Raw genomic sequence first — 18,580 nt, 5'->3', positions numbered from 1 at the left:
CGGATCTGACTGCGGACTTACCACGGAGGAGGTCTCGTGTAAGCACCCCGCTGGTTGAAAAGCGATGTACCGGCGAAAGAGACTCTTGTGGCTTGGTCCGGGCCCGGGCGGTGAGTGAGACCACGCCCCTGGGGTAGGCCCTGGGATTGGAACTACACAAGGCCTGTGGTGACCGGGCGGCCTGCGGCACTCGTCCCAGAGGAGGCCGTGGAGAGCAGCGGGCCGACTATGTTGGTGGACCAGGCAGAGGGGCACAAAGAACTGTTACCGCCATGGAGGGTGGAGCGTGTGGAGTGATATAAGTGCAGGCGGCGCCGATGCATGCAGGACTGTGCCATTGTTCCCAGCAGCGGGCCTGATCAAGGAAGGGGGGCGGCCTGATTGTGCAGCTTGCCGGGAGCTCCTATCACAACTGGACGGAAGGGCGCAGTGACTAGGGCCCTACTGCGGTATATGCGCCCTGGAATGTAGGTCTGTTGTATGCCTGGCTGGACACTCTGGTGACACATCTGAGCCCTGGCAAGGATGCTAGTGGGGAAGCCCCAGAAGACTCTGGTGGCCTGTAGTGTGCCTCAGGCACACAGTATTGATGGTAAAGGGGGCCACAGAAGACATTAAGCTCTGCGACGCCCACACTTACGGCAAGACATAGTATGGGCGGTAAGCAACAGCCCTGCATGAGCACGAAGCCGCGCCGTGGCCCCCTTCCATGCAGCTGTGACGCATTCTGAAAGGGCTGCTGACGACGACCTGGAGCTGAAGGGGGAACAGCCTTTTACAACGCGGGTATTACCACACGCTACCATTACAACGCTGCTATTACAACGATTTGCGTTGGAGGGCGCTGTTGGATAGGGAATAGTTTAATTTTCTATTCCAACACCTTCCCTACTGTAACGTGGGCTTACAGCGCAAGTCGTAACGACTTGCGTTGTAAAAACAGCGTTGTAATGGCACGCGTGGTAAAAGCCAGCGTTGTAATGCCATACAACCGGAGCTGAAGCACACCGAACCTGCCATCTCTTCATAACACAGTGACTCAGCTGTTAGCTCAGCACACGCTGCCAAGACTACTGTGATGGGCCGCAATAAAGGAAAACAACAAGATGCTGGCCCCAGTGTCGACCCCTCTATGGAGCAAGCAGAATTTGACGTAACCTCGCAGCCGCCCAGTTGTATACCACCTACAATTGAGGCAGAGCCCATGGATAAACTGGATCTTATTCTTCAGGAGGTAAGGGACTCAAGAAAAGCCATTGAACAGCAAATTGGCGCCCTCACGACCGGTCTCACGTTGCTTAAGGCGGACCATGCCAAGCTCGCTGATAAGGTGAAAGATAACACTGTGGTACTGGCAGAGCTGTCTCCACAACAAGCCCAGAACACGACCCACATACAACAGCTAAAAAAACAAGTCACTACCCTGATGGACCGAGTTGAGGATGCAGAAGAGAGGGCGAGAAGGAATAATGTAAAAGTCATTGGGCTGCCTGAACGATGTGAAGGAAATGATTCAACCTGATATATAGAGCAGTGGTTCCGTGAACATGTCACCTCGGAGGGTCTCTCCGCTCAGTACTGCGTGGAACAAGCACACAAGATACCCACAGACCAGCCTAAACTAGGTGCTCCCCCTCGGCCCCTTATTGTCCGGCTGTTAAAATGCAGGGACCGAGACACGCTCTTACAAAAGGCGAGGGATTATACACTTATGGTGCAGAGACAGCGCTCCTCTTTCATGGCAGTTAAAAAGAAATTGAGAGACCTGAATCTAAAATATGCGCAACTCTTTCCGGCTCAATTGAAAATTATCCATGACCGTAAAACACACTTTTTCGACAGCCCGGAAGACGTTGAGGAATGGTTGGAGTGGGGACAATGCCTCCCAGAGCACACATCATAGCTCCAACCAAATGGAACCGACTGGCAAACGTCGTAGCAGACGGATACGCAAGAACTCCAGACGGACCAACCCAACGTCGCAGCAGATGCAGCAGAGCAAAAAACAAGCGCTCATAGCAGCTGCTACCTTTCGACAGACTGCATTAGTAGAAGACTCAGCCTCCTCTGATGAAAACGCGAAAGGATCGGACTCTGAAGGCAGTGTGGCCCTTTTTCCCACCGTGACCCCACAGACGGCAGATGGTTTGTTTGGCTGACTGCCGGAAGACTCTGCTGCTTATGGACTTGCCTCTGACAGTGATACCATATTCTTTTGTTGAAATATGCTGAGGCGATGTATGTACACACATTTCCCGAGCCCGGGGTTCCGTTCTAATGGAGCGCTATAGTATACTGGAGTGCGGGATTGCACCCCATGGTTGGCGATGACCGCCAATTTGCAAATGCTGTTTCTGTACAGGGCATATTTTTGTTTGCCGTGTTTAGTTATATGGACCGGTACAGTTTCTTGACCGGACCGAGTATTGGGATTTTTGGGGAGGGACACAGTCCTACTCACTCGTTTACTCTGGAGCGGCCTCCTAACAGCACATACACAACACAGCCTGTCATAAAGAGCAAGTTAGTATTGCAATGCATATACTCAGTACATACAACATAATAACGTGGAACGTTCGGGGTTTGGGTTCAGTGCAGAAACGCCATAGAATACACGCACAATTCCTGAGACGCAAAGCACAAATAGTATATTTGCAAGAATCCCACATGCTGGAACAGGAGGCAGTGAAGCTACGTAAGAAATGGAGAGGACAGGTTTTCTCTAGTAGCTACTCTGGATATGCGCGAGGTGTCACAATACGGATAAGACATGGGGTGCCTTTTAAACCCTTAGAACAAAGAGTTGATTAGCAGGGGCGCTATATTTTATACAAGGGTCATGTGATGGTCAGCACGTAGTACTGGGTAGCACATATGTGCCGAATTCTGAGCAGGAACGGTTTCTAATTACCCTGAACCTAGCACTAGCTGGCTGGGAGATGCATCCTTGGATTATAGACTGGGATTGTAACACAATAATGGACATTGCATTAGACAGGTCCCATCCCCCTCTGAATGGTGTGGGTGTGATTAAACAGGCAAAGGCACTCTGCAGCTGGGCGGAGGGTTGGGCATTATGCGATGTATGGAGGATGCGGCACCCGACACATAGGGAATACTCTTTCTACTACTCCCCGGTCCATATGCTACATACAAGAATAGATAGAATATACTGCTCGAACACGATTGCGATGCAGGTCACACACGCTACGTATCTAGCGAAAACCTTTTCGGATCATAACCCACTAGAGATAAGTCACGTGGGGCAGGATACCTACTCCGGTGCCTACCTGGAGATTATGGCCACGGTTGTTAGAAGACACAGTGTTCCGTGCCGTCATAGCTGACACTATTACTCATTATTTTACCAAAAAAGCAATACAGCTTCTAATGGTATAACAGAGTGGGACGCCTTTAAAGCCGTCATACGTGGTAGGGTTATCAGCGTGACAGTTGATGCTAGGCAGGAAGTCCATAAGTCCCTCACAGAAACAGAACGCAAGATGGACAGGCTGGAACAGGAAGCGGCACATGACAGGGAGAAACAGGCACCACTCCAGGAAGTACGTATTCAACACGCGGAATTGTTAGAATCTCTCCAACTCATAGATCACCAACGATACACGCAGATGCGTCATTCCGAGGTGGACAAATCTGGGACACTGTTAGCTAAATTACTGCAAGATGACCCCCCTGCAATTGTAATTAACGAGATCACTACCCTGACGGGTGAAAAAGCACATACTCAAAACGACATTAATGCGGCTTTTTGCCAGTACTATGCCTCATTATACAGCAAACTTGTAGACAGGGCGGGCACGTGAATAGACAACTTCTTACACGCACTGCCATACCCACAACCGACTGCAGCATCCCTGAAAGAACTGTCAGGTCCCATTACCAAAACTGAAATCAAGATATCAATTAAAGGGCTCCCATGTAATAATACTCCTGGGTTGGACGGGTTACATGCAGAATTTTTAGATTTTTTCAAAGACTCACTCCTGCCCAGCTTAGAGCTCCTCTACAACACTGCGTTGAAGGAGGGAGCACTGCCCCTCACCACGGCACAGGCACTGGTGGACTCGCTCCCGAAGCCGGGAAGAGACTCCACTGATATGGCACGCTATCGGCCACTTTCATTGCTGGCAATGGAATACAGAATACTCAGTAAAGTGCTGGCAAATAGGCTCCTGCCTGTTTGAATGAGTTGAAACACATAGACCAAACTGGCTTCCGGCCGGCCCGGAGCACGTCTTTGAACACCAGGAGAATACACCACCTCATGTCGGCCGCCCCAGAACGCTACACTTACGCTGGTTGTATATTGCTGGATTTACGCCAAGCGTTCGATACGCTAAATTGGGAGTACATGTTCAAGGCACTGACGAAATTTGGGCTGCCGGATGATTACATTAAATGGCTCCGCTTGTTGTATGATGCCCCCACTGCCCGTGTTCGTACAGGGGGTCATATATCGGCTGAATACCCGATATTTAGAGGAACGAGGCAAGGCTGCCCACTCTCACCACTCCTGTTCATATTGGCACTAGAACCCTTAGCACTCAAGTTACGTGCGGACGCACAGGAGCTGGGCATACAGATACAACACACCTCTTCTCCGCCTATGCAGATGACATTATCCTTTATATTAAGGACCTTTGGTCTAATTTGGCCCCTCTCGCTGAGATTTTCGACACATTTGAACACATATCAGGCCTAGCCATTAATCCGACAAAGTCGCACGCCTTTTTCTTCCGTGAGCAAGCCTCGCCTACAGAAATTACATTTGGGCCCACAGTGCTATAGGTAGTTCTGCATACGTTTAAATATCTGGGTATCCATGTATACAGGATTACCATCGATATGTTGGATGGCAACCTAAATAGAGCACTTAGAGCCATACGCTCTAGCATTGCCTTCTGGATCACATTGCCACTGTCGGGGATGGGCAGAGTAGCTATAACAAAAATGGTGGTCCTCCCACGGCTGATTTACTATTTTACAAACCTCCCTATGTTGATCCCACAGAACACCATCAAACTTTTAAACACCATGCTTATTGACCACATCTGTCGGCCCGGCAGATGGAGGCTAAGCCTCAAAAAGCACCAGCTCGGTACGGCCCGGGGAGGTCTGGGAGTGCCGTACCGCAGAGCATATTAATATGCCTGCCAGTTACAATGACTGACCTTTTGGACAGTTGGGAGTAATTTGCAGGAAATAGGATATACTGAGCATGATATAGATAGAGGAGCCTTGCATACACTGCTGTTGCCGCGTTGCAAATCTCCCCAGCACCTTCCAACCCTGTTGCGCATAGCGCTGCAGTGTTGGAAAGTGGCACTACAATACACATGCCCACACCCTGCCTATCCAGGCAACATCCCCTTATTGGGTATAACACTGACAGCTGGAAGACTAACGAGGAGTACTATCGCCCCTTGGTTAAAACAGGGGGTTAGCACGGTGTCGAATTTGTTTAATGATGGACAGCTACTGGATCATGATAATTTCATCAGCCCCTTCGCAGCGGGGGTAATTCCCCCATTGTGCTGGGGGGCGTGCACAGCGCCCCGTGCTCATGACGAGCTCAGCTCGTCATGAGGCACGGTGATCGTGTGCTCATGACGAGCTGAGCTGGTCATGACCACACCCGTTTCCGTGGAACGTTCAGCACAGCAGGGGAATTATCCCCGCGTGTGAGCGTTCCATGGCTCATGACGAGCTGAGCGCATCATGAGCACCTGAGCACCGTGCCTCATGAGCTCGTCATGAGCACTTAAGGTGTTAGAGAGACGGGAGTGCCAGACCACTTGTATGTACTGCATGCGGCGTTAATCCAATATGTAAAAGCACACTGGGCCCCACACCGGCAGGAACCCCCTACGCATAAATTGGTTAAAGCACTTTATTATATGGGCAGAGGTAGGCACTTAATAAGATGGTTATATGTAGGGATCCGTACCCATGTGGAGAATGCCCATCTTACGTTACGCAACGCATGGTCAGATGACATAGGGTGGGCCCTAGAAGACAAGGAATGGGAGAAAATCATAGAACATCCTAGGAAAACGTCAAGAAATGCAAAATTTTAATTCATCCAAACCATGATACTTCACAGGGCCTATCTCACCCCCAATAGACTAGACAAAATGTTCCCGCAGATGCAACACCACTGCCCAAGATATCATCGGGAAGGAGCCGACTTAGCCCACATGGTGTGGTCCTGTCCTCGCCAACGGGGGTTTTGGGACTCTGTCAGACGCTATACGCAGGCAGCCACACACAGATACATAACCAATACCATGGAAGAGTGTATCCTGGGCCTTCATAAATCCTCCTCCAAGTACGAAGTCCAATATAGGTTCGTTAACCTGTCACTGATACTAGCGATAAGGGCCATCACCATGCGGTGGAAATCCAAGAACTCACCTTCAGCATACATGTGGCAAAGCGAACTGATTCGCTAGGGTAGTGCAGACAGTGCGGCCATACGGCGGGAGGAGGCCAAGGGACTATGTAAAATCCCGATAGCACTGGAGTGGGATGTCGTGTGAGAAACTCTTAAAGCGCAAGACTTAGATATATTAACACCCACAATAACTCGCAATAAAGAGTAGGATTCCAAAACCACCTTGAACGTAACAATTGCAAACGCAAGATTGTGCTCCACCTATCAGGTGAAGTTGTAAATGTAATTTAAACGTAGACAGGCTGTTTTTAAAGTTTTAAAGTGTTGATGTATGCCGAGCTTTGGACAACAGGTATATTCGGAAGTTCCTTTCCAGAAATAAATGGACTGGAGGGAGGGGGTGTGGGGGTTATGTTGGGGGCCTTTTGTTGTATCGCAGACTGAGACATGTCGGGCTGAAGTTTCATAACTGGCTTGGATGTAGAGAGTTTTAGCAAAGCGGTACATGTTACTCATCACTGAATTTGTAGATTATTTGAAGTGTGAACAAAATGTAGGAAATGGCACTACCTGGCTGCCTCTCCTCCACGTGGAAGAAAACATTGTGGTTATGATAATGACTGTACCATCCCACATGCCTATAGTACTGCATCAGTTCTATTATGAAAAATTAAAACTACTAATAAAATTTGTTTTAAAAAAAAATACTGTTTGGTGATGTAGGCTAACCAAGTTCCACAATTGACAACATAAACATATATACATCAGGCACAATGTAACAAATGTTTTAAGCTTTTGCCAAAAGAGAAGAGTAAGATTGGTGCATATCTTAAATGGTTCTGAGGCTACTTCTAATTATTAGAGGGGGTAGTTTTTCTGATTGTTAAATTTATACATCGGCACACCCTTTTGTGCTTTCCTGACCCAATTTATGATATTTCATTTTAACCAAAAGGTTCAGTTTTTTTATTAATAGAATGACTCAGAATATTTCAGGTAAGTTGTTCAGGTACGGGATCCTTTGGTCAACAATTGATTGCTTTTTTTGTCCTTCTTCAATTTCCGAACTCCCATTATACAACTTTGAAGAAATTCTGGTTTGAAGAGTTATCGTGTGTCACAGCCCTTAGCAGAAAGCAGAGAGGTTGAGAATTATTCCCCATGATTTTTAGTATTACCCATGTAACAAAGCATCAACAGTAAAGCATTCCCCATATTTCATGCTAGTAAGTTATTTATCATTACATAAACCATGTCACAAGTTAAAAATCAAGTCCGAAAATTATTAATGATTGCCTTAAACTGAAATCAGATCATTAAAACTAGCAACATGTTCTAGACACCTAGCTCATAATTAGTTTAAGCAACCTATGTTCAAGTCTTTTTTTATTTCACCCCCGAAACAGGGAGTACGCTGGAGAGTGACTGGTACACAGCGTTAAGCCTACAACCCCTTCCGGGCCGGCCGCGTCAAGGCAAAATGCAATAAATAACATTGACAGGTCACAAATATAGCAACATTATACACAGCGTTCCGCCTACAACCCATCAGGGCCGGCCGCGTCATATATTCCCCAGTGTATACCGGGCAGTCATGGCCTAAAATAGCCCGGTCCCTAGGACCAGATGAGTTTAAGCAACCTATTGTACAGGGCCGGACTGAGATCAGCAACCAGCCCTGGCAGGTTGCTTCTCCACCGGCCCTGGGAACGGAGGGGAGGGGATTGTTAGCCACTAAGCACTGCTTCCGCTTTTCTTACAGAGGGCCGATTTTGCAGCACTGCGGCAAAACCGGCACCCTGTAAGAAAAGCGGCCCCCTGCGGCCACAAAACCGGCCCCCACCCCTCCAGCCCACCGGGGAAATGCCCGGTGCCCTCTGTACATTGAGCATCATCTTACTTCTAGCACTACTGAAATAATTATGTAGTGTTTGTTGTACATGTTTATCATAGGAAATAATCTCATATTATCAACGTATATTCTCTTGTATGATAGCTATGCGGCAGAGATAATTTGTAGTCTTCATGTACTTGATACTAGTGTCTCAAAGGTAATCTGATAACCCTTTTTGCTTCTCCTTCTTCTTCAGAGAGCGTTGCAGAGGATTCTGATGTTGAGTTTACAGGTGAGCATAATCTGGATCCCGCTGATTCATTGTTATTGTCACATCAAAGTATGTATGACATCACTGTGTACAAAGGACAGTGTTCTTAATTTTTGCAAAGCAATTCCTCATCTTGACTTTGCTTGCTGGGACTAAAAGTAATGGGATCAACATATGATATTGTATAGTCAGGAACTTGCTAACCTAAATGACAGTTTCCATTGGGATACTCAGCAGATACATGAATACAAATACATGTATCTTTGAAGGAGCAGGGATTTCGGATCTCACACCCCTGGAATTAAATACTGAATGTAAATATAAAGCATGTTACAACTTAAATGTAGATGAACAACTCATTCTTGCAAGCCATAAAATAACAACCATAGCAGTAAGAGCTCCTGGGTCTTAAAAAATCAAAGATGTCAATAAGTATCTCAATTGCAACACTAATTAACACGCAATTATCTGTTTCAAATATACTTCAGAAATGGCAACATTGTGTTTGAATCTTAAGAATACTTTTTTTCTGAAACATTAAGAAGGTTTCACCGTAAAATACTATATTTTCTTTTTTTTTATTTGCTTACTTCTATAAAAACCATCAGATTTCAATTCTGTATATATTTCTGGTCACTTAATATCACTTTTGTCACTTTTATTTGGCATCCGTGTATACATACTCCAGCCACACGTGGGGAGATCTATCATTGCTCATTAGCATCGATCTGTGTTTTCATCATATGGCAAAGATTTTCACCTCCATTGTGCCAGGCCCAGCCAGAATGATATCAAGGCTGCGCTGTTGTTAAGCCAGGGACTGCCAGAACTTTATCAAGATTGGCCACAGTATGGCAAGAAACAAGCCATTCCTCTAACAACGATTTTCAAAATGTTGCCAGGAATACCCACAGCACGTGAAGGTTGAGACACAATAATATAGGGGCTGATCAGAACATTGATGAAAAATACTCCACAGCCAGACTGCAGTTACACGGGGAGAGCTATATAGTCACCAAGAAAACCCACAGTGTGTTACAGATGAACACATTTTATGCAGGGATAGCAAGAACCCATACATATGTCACTAATGGGTCACTGTCATGTTGAGATAGTCTGAAATTCACCAAGAATGCCCATACATATATAACTGACGGGCCACTGTTATGCAGGGATACCAACAGACTTTCAAGAATGTCGACAGTATCTCATTTATAGGCTACAGGTATGCAGGGACAACAAGCATGTCATCAGGAATGATCACAAAATATGTCACAAATGAACCACTATTTTGCAGGGATGATCTGTATTTCTCTGAGTACTTCCACACTTGTGTCTCTGGTGGGCCATTGTTATGGATGGATAGCCACCATTTTGCCAAGAATGCCCACACATATGTGATTGGCGGGCCATTATTATGCAGGTATAGCAAGCATGTATCCAAAAGTACCCACATATATGTCAATGATCGGCCGTTATTACACATGGATAGCCAGTATGTCGACATGGATGTCTACAAATGTGTCTAAAGGGTTGTTATTGGGCATAAATAGCCAGGTGGTGACAAAGAATGCTCACAAATAGACTGCCAACGGCCACTTCTCGGGCGGGAAAGCAAGTTTGTTGCAATAATTCCCAAAAGTTTACATGTAAAGACCCATAAGGCAAAAGGTAAGCCCCGTTCCCCCATATCACAATACCCATGTCCTCTTGCGGCTCTGTAGGAACAGCCCGGCGGCAGTGACTGACGGAATCTGTCATGACTGACAGCTCCACTTGTTCTACCCACTGTTCATGACCACTGCCAATCAGCAGAGGCTGGGAGGGACTGGGTAAAGAATTTGCCAAGTGATGGCTGGTGCTGTCACTGCAATTTGCTCAGGCAAATCTGCATTCTTTTTTATTTACCTGCACATTACATGTAGGAGAGCTGTCAATCCCTGGGATTGAGGTCTGAAGCAGTATTTCGGATACTCGAAGAAGTTGCTGCAACTTTTCTGAGTAGAAGCTGTGGCAAAGACTTGTGCTGCATCATCAATGCTGGTTTTGATGTTAATTTGCTAAAGGTGGTTAAGCAAGAATTGATAGTTGCGATGGTTGTCCTAGCTTCATGTCTCCTTACATGACAACATACGTTCTTTTCAAGTTAAATGTTTTAAAGATGCAACTTAATGATGTTGGTGGTCCAATAGCTAGGTTTTAAGACAGTTGCCTTTGACTTGGTAGATAAAAAAAAAGCAGACTTGTCTTTTAAGGTGGGAGTTGTTGATTCGTTTGTTGATCTTGTTGCTATTGCTAGATTGCCAATTAAATCAAAATAGTATGATTGTTTTGTCCAAGGATAGTTTTCTGTAGCCTTAAGCGTTCATTTGCAAGCCAGCATGCATTTTCTCAGTCCAGATTTTGTCCATTTTCTTTCTAGGTAACTGACCTTCCTTTTTAGTACTGTTAGCTTTAGTGTGAACTGTTAGTAATTTGTTTTTAGTCCAGGAAGATTGCGCTGGAAGTATTTTGAAGAGATTCATTATACATTTGAAGGATGTTGACTGTAATGAGTCAAAAGCTATGGCTGGTTTACGCCACTTACACTCGTAGTCCCTTGAATGAAGTAGCAGTGGACGTTTCTGTGGTTAGGATTCAGGAGGATCAGCCATGGTCGTTGTATGGGTCTTATATACAAATGTGGAAATGTGCTAGCAAGTGAATTTGACTAGATAGGTGTGCACTTGCGCCAGTATTTGAACGTTCACAGTATCACATGCTTTAATTATTTACTTTTGTCAGGCTGGGAACATGTAGTGTACTTGATATACACACCATTATAAAACACAGCATTAAAACAACACCTTCTCCACATCATTCTGTCATTCTTATTTTTTCCAAAGAGGCCGGCCATCTTGCTAGGAGTATGTTTTGGTTCTCACAGAAGACCATTTTTGGTGGCTGGTTTAGATAGCTGTTCAGCCTATTGGGGCTTTCAACAAAAAATTTAAAATCCTGAAGAAACCTTTTTATTTTAAATGACAGCAGCAATTTATTACGTGAGGAAACTGTGGAGAGTGTATCTTTAGTTGCTTCTGGAAGTGGTTAATTCATACTAGGACTCCTAGTTCCATGAAATACTGACTTCCAAAGAGAAAAGTGGGGCCAATTCTCCTCCAAATCTTCCCAAATTTCAGTACTCAAACCTTATCTATGGAGAACCGTCTAACATGAAAGGACAGTCCTCCGTTAGCGATCAAGGTTCCTATGGATGTGAAGACCTCAATGTCATTTGAAGCACTAGTCAATAGGGCTCTGTTATTGAAACCCCTGCATTCTACTGCCAATTTGCTGGTGCCTCTGGTTCACAGACATTGATTATTAATAAAATGATGAAAACCATCTTACTCTTGATACTGGCAGTATATCATTTAACAATGAACACCCTTTCTGAGCACATAGGCTTCTCTTGAAGCATAGAGAGATAACCTCGACAATAAATGCTCTCTCTTTGAAGAACAAACAGCTGCCTACCCCAGCAGTATTTGATGCACACCCTACAGGCTTTTCAGAAGATAAGGAAGTGCCCTTGGAAGAAGAAAGTGTCAAATATATTTAAGATCACAGGTCTCTCAGAAACTGGATTTCTGAGCTGACGCACAGCGGCAACCTCAAATTTCCCAGGATCGTCTACATTTCCTGAGGGGTATATGGCCAGTGTTTTCATTCTACTCTGCCTTTACTTCCTATACCTAAGCCGCCAATGCCTACTCCTTGACATGAAGGTTCATGTCAAGGAAGCAAACTCATTAGCCTACAGAGCAAACCTCCTTCTCCCTGTAGTCTGCATTCATAGGGTGGAAGACTGATTCTACATGGATGCCAGTGAGCTCTTGTGACTTATTACCAAAGTGTAGTTATCATAATAGGAATCGGTGTTGAAGTGTCCCGCTATCGTGATAACACCTTTACTTCTCTTCCAGGGGATACTCATTAATAGTCATAAGCACTGAATAATCTCCGCCCATGAGCGGGAACCCGGAACATATAATAATATATATATCCCACAAGTTGTTGCTTCCGGTGGACAAACGTGCACCTCCAGTATTCCGCAACAAAGAGCCGACCCAAAAGGTGCTGGTGCAAAGTAAAGTTTATTCCTGTAAAGCCAGCGCTGCCGCCATGACGCGTTTCGCCTCCAGGGAGGCTTGATCACATGACAAACTACACATGCTTTGTAAAGCTATTTAAAGTGACAGTGCAATAGGTTAAACCATAGGCATGGACGAAATACTATACGGTGGGAACGCCGCTAATGTGCACAATAGTCAAAGAATGCTTACAATAGAGCAAAAATATAAATGACAAAAGCACAATCCATAAAATCCTATAAGGCAGATTTCATAGAGAAAGAGCATATTTACAGGGCAAAACAACATGACAAAAACCCAAACGAAGTATTTACATGACAATTAATATTATCTATGTACAACCGGTGTTTTTTTCATAATCATGTAAAGCCCCTTTTTTTAAAAAAAACAGCTCATAAATAAGTTTTAGCAGCGTCTGTCCAATGCCTTATGGAACTAGATCTCAGAAATAAAGCCCAAGTGGGCAAGTCACATCAAAAAGACATAATAGCCAAAAAAGTGCAAAAAAAAGTAGTGCAAATATATCAATAAAGTGCATACAGATTAAAAATTCTCAAGTATTAAAAACATGTGCCACAGTATCCCAAATTGTAAGAAAATCAATTCATCATTAGGTACAGTTATGCAATATGGGAAGAATAATATATCAAGATCAATGGAAATTACTGCATCCGGACAGGTCTTATCGATGGAAAACTCCAAATTCCTAAAGGCAGGTGTAAAGATCCTCTCTATCATTGAGGCCATTAGGGTTCTTGGTATTGAGCTCCAAGATGTATCTCGTCTCAAGGAGGCGGAGTTTGGCCTCACGGTCACCTCCCCTCCTTGAAGGCTCAACACAGTCAATTAGGAAAAATTGGAGTTTGTCAGGGATACCAAGATGTTTCTCCTGAAAGTGCCTGGCAACCGGATAGTTCTGGTCATGCCCCGTTATTGCCCGTATGTGTTGAAGTATGCGCTTGTGGGCGGGCAGCTTGGTGCTGCCCACATATTGAAGCCCACAAGGGCATTCCAGCACATAGATGGCAAACTCAGTTTTACAATTGAGCCATTTGGAGATGGCAGTAGGATGTTGTTGAAAGGGGCTTTGGAAATGGGTTCTGCTGGTACCCTGTCGGCAGGCTTTGCATTGAGGGCATGTCTTAAAGCCCTTCTTCAATGCCCCCCAGGTAGTAGAGATCTTGGGCTCTAAGGTGTTACTAACCAAGGATTTGGACATGGAAGGGGACTTCCTAAAGGTCAAGATGGGTTTGGTACCTATTTTGTGACCAATTACTGGGTCGCTGCGGACCATGTTCCAATTCTTGTTTACGATTTTACGTAAAGCCCCATGTTGACGATTAAATGCTAGGATGAGTCGTGGAGAACTCATTTGTCCCTTTTCTGTTGTTGAATCCACCATGTTGATTCTTTTAGATTTGGGGATTAATGCCTCTTGCCTGCTTATTGAGTTAGAGCGTCTGATCACTTTCATAATAATTTCTGAGGAATAACCCCTGTCAAGGAAACGTACTTTACATGCCTCTTGTGCAATCGCACATTCGGCATCCGTGCTGCAAATCCGCCGGATCCGGAGCATCTCCCCAAAAGGAATGCTTCGAATCAAATGGGCAGGATGTTGGCTGTTGGAATGCAGTATGGTATTGCCAGCACTGGGCTTCCGATAGAGCCGTGTACTCAGGGTGGAATCCTTCACAAATATTTCCACATCCAAAAAACAAATCAGTTCAGAACTTAAGTTGGCAGTAAAGTTGAGATTAACATTGTTCACATTGATCAAATTAACAAAGGCCCTGGCACTGTCCTGATTGCCTCTCCAAATAATAAAAACATCATCAATGTAACGTAAATATAAGGCAATGTTGTTACACATGAACTCATGGTGCTGGGTGGCAAGGACCTGCTCCTCCCACAGCCCAACGTGTAAACACGCGTAGCTGGGTGAGAAGCAGGCCCCCATCGCCACACCCCTTATCTGGTGATATATTACGCCATTGAAAATGAAAAAATTCTGTTCCAAGCACATTTTGGTCATTTCGATCAACATTTTGTTATGTGCTGTTGGATGAGGCAAATCCTTGTTGAGGTAATAGTCCAAGGCCTTGAGACCATCACCATGCCTGATAGAAGTATAGAGGGATGAGACATCCAAGGTCATGAGCACCATGTCATCATCCCATGCAAATTCCGCAATTTTACTGAGGAAATCAAAGGAATCCTTAACAAATGAACTAAGGTTCCTGACGTGGTGCTGAAGAAAAAAATCAATGTATTTGGAAACATGTTATATATATATATGTGTAAATACATATAATAGTAGTACATAGTACTAGACAAATTATACACATATATATATATATGTATAACCAATAAAAAATGCAGCCCAACATAACCCATAGGCTAATAAAGCCATAATTACATATTTTCTGCAGTATGAAAATAAATCATATAAATAATGCAATAAAAAGGCATGAGCCTCAAAAGCATTCCATAATCAGCAGAAAACCTTTATTTTCATCAAAGAATTTGTAATAAAAGGCAATTAGCCTAAGAAGGCTGCATACAGAAAAACTATCCCTGTATAGAAAATCAGACTGACACCTCCACTTTAAGGCATCAGAGAATCTGAAGACTTTGCCTTTAAGGCCTCCAGGGGAACTCTGTTCCCATCATGCACCACAGGTGACAGTTAGGTCTGTTCTTTTTTCCGGCTTGTTCTGTGAGGAACCTGGAACTTGAGCTCGGCTGAATTTGACTGTTTTTAGTCAGAATTTGGTGTTTTCCTGTCTTTTTTGACAGAATTGGCTTTTGGTGGTGTTTTTCTACCTTTTCTGACTAAATCTTTAGAAAACTTTTAGTCAGTTATGCCACCTTTATTCTACAAGTGTCCTTCCTGTGGGAAGAAGATGTCCAAAACAGATCCTCATTCTGTTTGTGTGGTTTGTCTTCCTTCCACACATGATGTGGAAAAATGTTACCATTGCCTCAAGCTTTCTAGCAGAACTTTGAAAGAGAGAGAAAAAGTTCGGCTTTTGGGGCTTATGGAGAGAGAAGGATGTTGTGAAAAGGGGGCAAGGAGTGTTTTGTCATCTGGAAGGTCCCCTTCACATCCAAAATGTCGAAGATCTGCTTCTCCTGAAGGTAAAAGCAAGAAAAAACGACATCAGGAAGCGTCGACGTCGAAGAAAGTAAGTGCGGCGTCGAAATCAAGATCGCCGTCGACGTCGAGACCGCATAAAACTGCATCGACGTCGAAGACATCGCCGGTGAGGCATAAGTCGGCGTCGAAGCGGAGATCGAGGTCGCCGTCGAGAAGTGTATCGACGTCGAGACATCTGGTGTCGATTGCTGTGAGGACGACGTCGAGAGCAACGTGTTCGACGTCGAAAGAGAGAATCCGATCGACATCGAGAGGAAGAGTTTGATCGAGAGAGAAGTTCAGATCGACGCCGAGAGACGAAGGTACGACGCCGAGACCTGAAAAGAGAAGACGATCCAGATCGCCGTCGAGACATGGTTCGACGTCGAGGCATGCCTTGGGCTCGAGGCTTGAGAATGTCCAGCCGGCGTCGAGAAAATGTCCGATGTCGAGGAAGTCGACGTCGAGATCGCCGCTGCGTGTCTCACGGTCGACGTCGAGACATTCTAGATCAGCCTCTGGGACCTCTCATAGGTCTTTGTCGAGGTCTGAATCAGCGTCGAGGGTGTTGGATGACCCTCCAAAGTCTGTTTCACACGACCTGCAGTCAAGAGCATCGGTGAACAGATCTCCTGTGGTCGGAGCTTCTCCACACCAAGATTCTTCAGTGGTGGCTCATTCTGACTCGATGTCAAGGAAGTCAGCGTCAGGAGAAAGACAGGTGGTCCCCAGAGAGGTGCAGGCTCCAGCTTCTGGGTCTCCACATTCAGTTGGGTGTACTTCCTCATCTGCTTCTTCTTCTTCGTTGGGAATGCAGATTGTGCAGGTTTCCCCAGAGGGCTCTCCGGTGCGTAAAACACCACCTGCAGGTATGTCTCCAAGATGGCTAGAAAGCATCCATCATTGGAAGATGCAGCCAAGACCTAGTCAAGGACCACTGACTATGGGGGCTTCGAGACCAGCGGCTGGTGGTTCTCCAAGGAGATCCAGATCTCCAGTGCGAAGGCGTTCACGCTCTAGGGAAAGCAGTAGGCATCAGTCTACTACTCCTGAGAGAAGACATAGATCTCCTGCTTCTTCACCTTCAACAAGGTCTTCCTACACAGACTATTCGCCTACGATTTCATCAACACCACCCTCTAGGGTTTCGCCTGTAGATGATTTGTCAACTTTCAATGAAGTTTTGTGTCGTGGGGCGAGTAAATTCAATATTACCATGACAGTACCTCAGGTTAAATCTTCTGTCATTTTTGAGACTCTGCATCAAAAGTCCTCTGCTAGGCCTCTTCTTCCATTGGTGCCTGGTTTTTTGGAACCGGCAATGAAGACTTTTTTGACGCCAGCAACTGTAGGATCAGGTCCTTCAAGGATTGCGAAAAAGTATAAGGCACCTGATCAAGACCCCTTGTTCCTGCGCACAGGACCGCCACCAGATTCCCTCATAGTGGCTGCAGCCAGGAAGGCCCATTCGGCTACATCTGTCTCACCTGCCCCTCCTGAGAAAGACAGTAAAAATATGGATTCTTTGGGCCGAAGGATGTGTAACACAGCTGGTTCAGTCATTAGAGTGGCCAGTGCTGCGGCCTTGCTGGGTCGCTATGATCGCCTCTTATGGGACTCTATGGCGAGGTTTGCAGACAAACTTCCAAAGGAAGATCAGAAAGATTTCCTGGAGATTGTGAAAGAAGATGGTTTGGTTGCAAACCAAAGTATAAGTGCAGCTGCGGATTCCGCTGATCTGGCAGCTCACGGTTATGCCCACGCCATATGCTCCAGAAGATCGGCTTGGCTGCGTCTCACGGGTCTAAAGCCGGACGCCCAAAGAAAGATAGTTAACCTGCCTTTCAACGGATCGACATTATTTGGATCTCATGCCGATGATGAGATAACCAAGATGAAATCGGAGCTGGACACTCTGAAAGCAGTGGGCCTGGAGAAGAAGAAAGACTTCCGCCGGCGTAATTTTCTTCCTTATGATAAAAGGTCGTTCCAGCAATGCGGGCAATCGTCAAACTGGTCATCGCAAAATCAAGGCCAGAACCAACAGAGGTCTCAATTTCAACAGCGCAGACCTAGGCGAGGCAGAGGAGCAAATAGACAACAGTCTTCTGCTGCAAAACCGCCTCAAAAGCAATGAAAAGAGACTTCCTCCGCAGCTGTTGTCCACTCCGGTAGGAGGAAGCATTGCTTTATACTTGGACGAGTGGAGAAGATTAACAAAGGACAGGTGGGTTGTCGACATCATCCAAAATGGCTACCTCCTAAAGTTCAAAAAACCTCCTCCCATTATCAGTCCGAAGGTTCTGTTTCATCACAATCTAAAGCTGTTGTAAAAAGAAGCAAACATCCTTCTGTGCAAGAAAGCAATAGAGAAAGTCCCTCGTCCACAGCGAAACCAAGGTCTGTACTCCCGGTTTTTCCTGGTGAAAAAGAAAGGTCCCAAGGCGGAATTCAGGCCCATACTGGATCTGAGACTGTTGAACAGATTCATTCGAAAAGAAAAGTTTCGAATGTTAGCGCTCCATCAAATATTCCCTCAATTACATCAAGGGGACTGGATATGTTCCATCGACCTGAAGGATGCATATTTTCATGTTCCAATCTCCAAAAGGCATCGCAGATTTCTCAGGTTTCAAGTGTGTTCATCACTACCAGTATGCAGTACTCCCATTCGGACTGAAGTCCGCTCCCCGTACGTTTTCCAAGTGTATGGCGGTGGTTGCTGCCTTCCTTTGAAAGCAGAGAATTTTCATTTATCCTTACTTGGACGACTGGCTCCTGAAGAGTT

At 45.4% G+C, this 18,580-nt stretch overlaps 1 protein-coding gene across 1 annotated transcript in view; it reads left to right on the top strand.

The window, feature by feature from the left end:
• CFAP74 (cilia and flagella associated protein 74) overlaps positions 1-18,580 on the top strand; it is a 1,328,338-nt gene that overhangs the window by 61,672 nt on the left and 1,248,086 nt on the right. Inside the window, exon 3 of the mRNA XM_078642456.1 lies at positions 8,506-8,541. Coding sequence (XP_078498582.1) covers positions 8,506-8,541 — 36 coding nt within the window. The remainder of the gene's footprint in view (positions 1-8,505; positions 8,542-18,580) is intronic.

Source organism: Lissotriton helveticus, chromosome 5_1 (genome assembly GCF_964261635.1).
Source record: "Lissotriton helveticus chromosome 5_1, aLisHel1.1, whole genome shotgun sequence".
Taxonomy (NCBI): Eukaryota; Metazoa; Chordata; class Amphibia; order Caudata; family Salamandridae; genus Lissotriton; species Lissotriton helveticus.
Note: the sequence above shows the minus strand (reverse complement) of the source record. Positions and strands in the feature narration are given on the sequence as shown.